Source organism: Aotus nancymaae, unplaced genomic scaffold, assembly GCF_030222135.1.
Source record: "Aotus nancymaae isolate 86718 unplaced genomic scaffold, 86718_ANA_hifiasm-v0.15.2.pri h1tg000089l, whole genome shotgun sequence".
In the NCBI taxonomy this organism is placed as follows: domain Eukaryota; kingdom Metazoa; phylum Chordata; class Mammalia; order Primates; family Aotidae; genus Aotus; species Aotus nancymaae.
The window spans coordinates 25,527,815-25,534,997 of NW_026988504.1; the positions used below are offsets into that span (position 1 = coordinate 25,527,815).

The 7,183-nt window shown below is 42.7% G+C and overlaps 1 protein-coding gene and 1 pseudogene across 1 annotated transcript; both read left to right on the forward strand.

Annotated features, from left to right (window-relative positions):
• Window positions 1-873: 873 nt before the first annotated feature.
• LOC135271720 (keratin-associated protein 4-2-like) lies at window positions 874-1,404 on the forward strand. Its single transcript, XM_064369735.1, has one exon. It carries the CDS (start codon window positions 874-876, stop codon window positions 1,402-1,404), a length of 531 nt encoding a protein of 176 aa, XP_064225805.1.
• Window positions 1,405-4,411: 3,007 nt separating this feature from the next.
• On the forward strand, window positions 4,412-4,882 carry LOC135271721 (keratin-associated protein 4-12-like; annotated as a pseudogene).
• The last annotated feature ends 2,301 nt before the right edge of the window (window positions 4,883-7,183 follow it).

The following is a 7,183-nucleotide window of genomic DNA, read 5'->3' on the forward strand; positions in this document are numbered from 1 at the left end:
TTGACCCTTTATTTCTCTGTGTATCAAACAAAATATCTACAGCATATATTGTGAGAGAAAACAGCTTTCAAGTATGAGAAAATATACTATCAATAACACTTCAGTTAAACACATTCATTGGGTATTGACTTACCAACAAAATAGAACAAAAATGTTCACCATGATCCACATCTCTGAAGAACATGCCAATAATAATTTATAAAGGGACCCATCATGCCAATGTGTTCTTACTTTTAAAAGCAATGAATCATTGCATTATATCTGTCTCAAGCTGAATAGAATCAATAACAAAACACAGGAATTTCAGTGGGATCTTTTATATTACTGGCCAGCCACAAAATACAAAGGAATCACAGTGTTCCTCATTATACACACCTCCCATCACCCCCCAAAGATGAATCTTTCATCCCATTTTCCTAACAGCATTCCATGTAATTTATGTTTAACCTCTTTGAGAGCAGAGGAGATTTAGTTATCATAAAATCTATTCTCAACCTGTTATCCCAGAGTCAAATAAATAAAGAATTAACACTTATGAAATCCAATCACACAATGTCATGTCTACACATCCGAAGACACATCAGGTGAAAGCTGATTCACTTGGCGTAACCAGATTGGATAGCTCATAATACAACAGGAAAAGGAAGTGGTTCCTTTTCTATTTATAGAAACATTTACCAGATAATCACAACTATCTAATTTACTAAAAAAAAGAACTGATTCTGTATTAGTAATGTGTAAACAACAAGATTATTCACATGGTCATAGTAGCCCTCAGCAGGGTATAAAAAGCAAAAGAGAGAGCAAGGAGCGATCAAACTCAGAACACTCACTCTCCTGGAAACCCATCCAGAATCTCCACCCTCTCACACCATGGTCAACTCCTGTTGTGGCTCTGTCTGCTCTGACCAGGGCTGTGGCCTGGAGCACTGCTGCCGTCCCAGCTGCTGTCAGACCACCTGCTGCAGGACCACCTGCTGCCGCCCCAGCTGCTGCGTGTCCACCTGCTGCCGCCCCAGCTGCTGCGTGCCCACCTGCTGTCGCCCCAGCTGCTGCGTGCCCACCTGCTGCCGCCCCAGCTGCTGTGTGACCACCTGCTGCCGCCCCAGCTGCTGTGTGCCCACCTGCTGCAGGCCCCAGTGCTGTCAGACAACCTGCTGCAGGACCACCTGCTGCCGCCCCAGCTGCTGTGTGCCCACCTGCTGCCGCCCCAGCTGCTGTGTGCCCACCTGCTGCAGGCCCCAGTGCTGTCAGACAACTTGCTGCAGGACCACCTGCTGCCGCCCTAGCTGCTGTGTGCCCACCTGCTGCCGCCCCAGCTGCTGTGTGACCACCTGCTGCCGCCCCAGCTGCTGTGTGTCCAGCTGCTGCAGGCCCCAGTGCTGCCAGTCTCTTTGCTGCTAGCCCATCTGCTACCATACAACCTGCTGCAGGAACACCTGCTGCCCCATCTGTTGCATTTCCAGCTGCTACTAGTCTTCCTGCAGTATCTCTAGCAGCAGTAGCTCCTCCTGCTGTGGTTCCAGCTGCTGCAGGCCCTCCTGTGCAACTCCAGTTGCTGCCACCCCAGCTGCTGGTAGACCATCTGCTGCAGAACCCAGTGTTTTCAACCCAGCTGCTGTGTGTCCAGTTGCTGCCACCCCAACTGCTGCCAGACCACCTGCTCCTGCCCAACCTGCTCTAGTGGTTCTTGCTGCTGCTGCTCTCATCTGGCCTCACCTGATTCTCATCAACCAGCATTCTTGATGTAGTTCATCTGTGAGCTGAGTCATGGGAAGCTAGTTGGAAAACTTCAGTCCCAACTGATTCTTAGATTGAATCTGGCCTCCAAATATATGCCCCCCACACATTTTACCTCCGTACCAAAATGAACATAAGTTGTAATTTCTGCTGAAATCTGTCAACTACCTTAATGGAAATATTTGCTCTCTCCCAAAATTTCTCATATGAAGCTATTCCATTTTAAACAAATATTTATCTAAATAAATCTTAAATAAAATTTTCAGGCATAGAAATATATGGATACTGTGTATCATTATTTTTCTTTTTTGAGTGTCGTCATTACCAGTCAATTTTTCTGTTGTTCTTCTCTGCAGGGAGAAGACCACAGCACATATTTTCAGGGACACCGCCTCTATTTCCTCAGCACTCTTTATTCTAAGATACAATGGTGGTTTCTTAGAACAAGCACCTGGAACTCTCTTCTTGAAAAGTTTCTCTAGCCAAGGAGCAAGCTCTGGACTGTAGAGTTGAAGCCTCTCAGAATACCATGCAGCCATAAAAAAGGATGAGTTCATGTCCTTTGCAGGGACATGGATGAATCTGGAAACCATCATTCTCAGCAAACTGACACAAGAACAGAAAACCAAACACCACATGTTCTCACTCACAAGTGAGTGTTGAACAATGAGAACACATGGACCCAGGGAGGGGAACATCACACATTGGGGTCTGTTGGAGGGTGGGGGGCTAGGGGAGCAATAACAGGGGGTGCAGAGGTTGGTGAGGGATAACATTAGGAGAAATACGTAATGTAGGTGAAGGGGGGATGGAGGCAGCAAACCACCATGGCATGTGTATACCTATGCAACAATCCTGTAAGATCTGCATATGTACCCCAGAACTTAAAGTATAATAAAACACACACACACACACACACACACACATGCACATGCACACACACACCCTCTTGGGACAGCACTCAACAAAGTGGGGGTTGGTGAACACATGCTCTAGTTATTTGTCCTCCAGTTGGGAACATGTTGTACCAGCCTTTCAGAGGTCCTCAGAGAGACCTAATTCCAGCTGCCTACAGGGGTATTCTGATCATTAACTCATCTTGTATCTACTTCCCTCCCTTTCCTGGAGCATTTTTCATGTTCCATTCAGCACTTCTTGGGACCATCTCCCATGTATACTCCTGGGTCTGCTCCAGTGGGTACCCAATCTAAGACATCAGTGTTTCTAATCTCAGCATTAGTGTCCTTCAAGACATTTTTTCTTTTTTTATTGATATATAACAGATGTACATATAAAATTTTGATACATCCATATAAGGTGTAAGATCCAATCAGGGTAATTGGATTATTCATTGTAATTTATCTTTATGCTAGGAGCATCGGGATGATTCTTTTTTAGCTACTTTGAAATATTGAATAGATTATTGTTAACTATAGTCATCCTACAGTTCTATTGAACACTAGGTCATATTTTTCTAACTTATATTTGTACGCATCAATCAACCTCTTTATTTCCCCCAGCCACTCCCCTTTGACTCTGATAACCAACAATCTATTCTTTGTCTTCATGAGTTCTATTCTGTTAGCAATTTGTCTTTCTGTGCTTGGCCTATTTCATGTAACATAATTAAATCATTTTTGTACAATATCAGTGGTTACCCTGGTATCATGGTCAGCTCTTGAGTATACTGTCTACTAAATTCAAAAATATTCTGAATAATCATCTCCTTCTTCTTCTTGTTCTTCTTCTTCTTCTTCCTCTTCTTCTTTCTTCCCTCCTCCTCATTCTCTTCCTCCTCCTCCTCCTTCTCTTCCTCCTCCTCCTTCTTCTTCTTCAGAAACTATGAAACTTTTGGAAGAAAGCATGGGGGAAAGACTCGTGACATTGGTCTTGGCAATGACTTTTTGAATATGACCTCAGAAGCACAGGCGATGAAAGAAAATTTAGATGAATGAGATTATATCAAACTAAAAAGCTTCTGCACAGCAAAGGCAACCACAAAAAGAGTGAAGAGATAACCTGTAGAATGGGAGAAAATAATTCTCATAAAAGAAAATACATCTCATAAGGGGTTAATATCCAAAATATAGAAGGAGCTCAAACAGCTCAGAAGGAAGAAAACAAAAAAACTGATTAAAAATGGGTAAAAGACCTGACTAGACATTTCTCAAAAGAAGACACACAAATGACTAACAGGTATGTGAAAAAGTACTCAACATTACTAATTATTAGGAAAATACAAATGAAAACCACACTGAGATATCATCTTACTCCTGTTAGAATGGCTATCATCAAAAACACAAAAGATGACAAGTTATTGGCAAGGATCTGAAAAAAAAATCCCTTTGTTTTCAACAAAATGTTCTTGTCCAGATGTAGTAATATCTCTTCTTACTACATCTGGACAAGAAAGATGTAGAATACAATAGAGAATGTATTATCTCTATTCTCTGTGAATAGAGATAATACATTATGTTCTTTAAATGTTTTCAACAAGTTTAAACCATTAAATGGACAAACATTATTGTGTAATCTGATTATCACTTAGTTATTAAGTAAACAAAAACAAGGGAGCTGGGCAGTATATAAGAGGCTGTGGCCCCAGAACACTTCCAAACTTGAGAACCTCATTCTTCTAGAAACCCACCCAGAACCTCCACCCTCTGACACCATGGTCAGCTCCTGTTGTGGCTCTGTCTGCTCTGAGCAGAGCTGTGGCCTGGAGAGCTGCTGCCGCCCCAGCTGCTGCCAGACCACCTGCTGCAGGACCACCTGCTGCCGCCCCAGTTGCTGTGTGTCCAGCTGCTGCAGGCCCCAGTGCTGCCAGTCTGTGTGCTGCCAGCCCACCTGCTGCCGCCCCAGCTGCTGCATCTCCAGCTGCTACAGCCCCTTTTGCTGTGAGTCCAGCGGCTGCCGCCCTAGCTGCTGTGTGCCCAGCTGCTGCAGGCCCTAGTGCTGCCAGTCTGTGTGCTGCCAGCCCACCTGCTGCCGCCCCTCTTGCTGTGAATCCAGCGGCTGCCGCCCCTGCTGCTGCCTGTGTCCAGTCTGTGGCCGAGTCTCCTGCCACACCACTTGTTATCGCCCAACCTGTGTCATCTCCACCTGTCCCCACCCCATGTGCTGCGCCTCCTCTTGCTGCTAAACTCTCCTTGTAATATTTGTCATACTGTGAATGTCTTCATTAGTCATATAAAATGTGCTGTAGCTAGCCAGTCACTGGAAAAGTGAACACTTCCCTGTCAATTTGTCTCATGTGGCATTCAGAGTGGACATTCAGTTCTTCTAGGAAATGACAGACATAAACACATTCATTAAAATATGTTATGTCAGACCCCATTGCGGTTATTTTTAGATAAGCAGTGTCTTCATTCTAAGGGGACACTAACTGTGATGATCTCATATAATATTGTTTTCATATATTAATAAACAGCCATTTCCCTAATATTGAAATCTCCTGATTTGTTAGTGATTTGACAGTTCCTGTGCCTGTGTATGTGTATGTGTGTGTTTATATGTATGTTAATGTGTGTGTGCATGTGTATGTGTGTGTATGTATATGTGTGTATGTGTGTGTATGTGTATGTGTGTGCGTGTGCATGTGTATGTTTATGTGTGTGTGTCTTTACCTGTCACTTCACACCAAGGGCCATCTCTCCTCAAATGCAGGAGAGCATGTTTCTAAGAGACTGGGCCTTGATTCACGTTACCTGTATTGGACTCAGGACTCCACTGGGTATTTGTTGTGTGGCATGGGGCAAGTTGTTTAACCTCCCCAGACCTCAGTTTTCTTTCTCTGTGAATAGAGATAATACATTATGTTCTTTAAATGTTCAGAGACATAATCCATGTAATATATTCACCACAGGGCCTGGTACCTAATGCAGTATAGGCTCTTAATGAATAGAGTTTCTGGCCGAGTGATGTGGTTCACATCTGTAATTTCAGCACTTTAGGAGGCTGAGTGGGTGGATCACTTGAGTCCAGGAATTCAAGACCAGTGTGGGAAACATGGTGAAATCCCTTCTCTACTAAAAATACAAAAATTAGTTGGGTGTGGTGGTTGTAGTCCCAGCTACTTGGGAAGCTGAGACAGGTGAATCACTTGAACCCAGGAACCAGAGGTTGCAGTGAGCTGAGATTGCCTCACTGCACCCCAGCCTGGGTGACAAAGCAACTCTGTCTAGATAAACAAACAAACAAATAAACGGTACCCTGGACTAGAATAATATCACAGCATAAGGCTCTTTTTTGACAGAACAGCAAGGAAATTTGTAACATTGTCGCACTGTCTTCTATAACTCAAAATTAAGTTATGGGATATGCCTCAAATGTCCCTTAAAAACTCCAGCAAGTTGAACATTGTGAATTTTGTCTGACTGTATTTCTACTTCCAGTATGTTCCATTATTGGCTGTGGAAATTTTGAGTGTTCTCTCTACCTCAAGTACTTTTTCCTTCCTTCCTTCCCTTCTCCCTCCCCTTCTAATCCCTTTACTTTCCTTCTGCCTCACATCCCCTTTCCTTCTCTCCTTCCTTCCTTCCTTCCCTCCCTCCCTCCCTCCCTCCTTTCTTCCTTCCTTCCTTCCTTCCCTCCCACCTCCTCCCTCCTTCCTTCCCTCCCTCCCTCCTTAACATAAAATTATCTTTCAGAATATAAAGTGTACCTTCTAAGTCAAGATTTCTGGAAATTTCTGACATCCATGGCAGCTTTCTTATGAAAGTTTTACATCTTTTATGTAAATAGATGCTCATAGTCTTAGTATTTCCAGACTGAAACTCCTTTATAATTTTAGCCTCTAATGTTACAGAGGTCTCTTCATTTTCTTGATGGTGTTACTCCCTCATTTTGGGCTTTAACCTCCTTGCTTCATCTTAAGAGAACATGGGTGGGACTTTTCCTTGAGACTCAGTTTCTCCTCGCCAAAACTCAAATAAGTGTTATTCTATGTAGATAAGAAAATGTGTGACAATATATGCAATATATCTGATTTATATAAATAGAAGGGTTTATATGTTTCAGCTAACAATCCAAAGTATATTAAAACTGTTTTAAATCCAAAATTTCTACAAATCATAATCTTTTAATTAGCTGTGTTGTATTTCCAGAGAAATGTAACTAAGAGCTAATTAGCATTTCTGAAATGTAAAAATAAAGAAGTTTTAAGTTGGCAAGAGACAGCATGAATAGAAGTTAACATTAAGTGGGCTCACTCCAGCATAGGTTAGGTGCTGAATTCCCAGCATATCATAAAAATGCCTTGCAGACACTTTTGGCTTCAGCCGTTTCCATTCACTCTAAATTATTCTACAGAGTACAGACTTGTCAATTCATACATCAGAATTAACAAGTCTTTTATCCTCCCATACGTTCCTCTTTGACAACTGCCCATTAGAGGATGTTGGCTTTGGTTTTAACATTATGCTTTATTAGCTAGAGTGAAATC

What these genes read in the sequence shown, in the direction of transcription:
- LOC135271720 (XM_064369735.1), top strand. Translation starts at nt 874, where the DNA reads ATGGTCAACTCCTGTTGTGGCTCTGTCTGCTCTGACCAGGGCTGTGGC.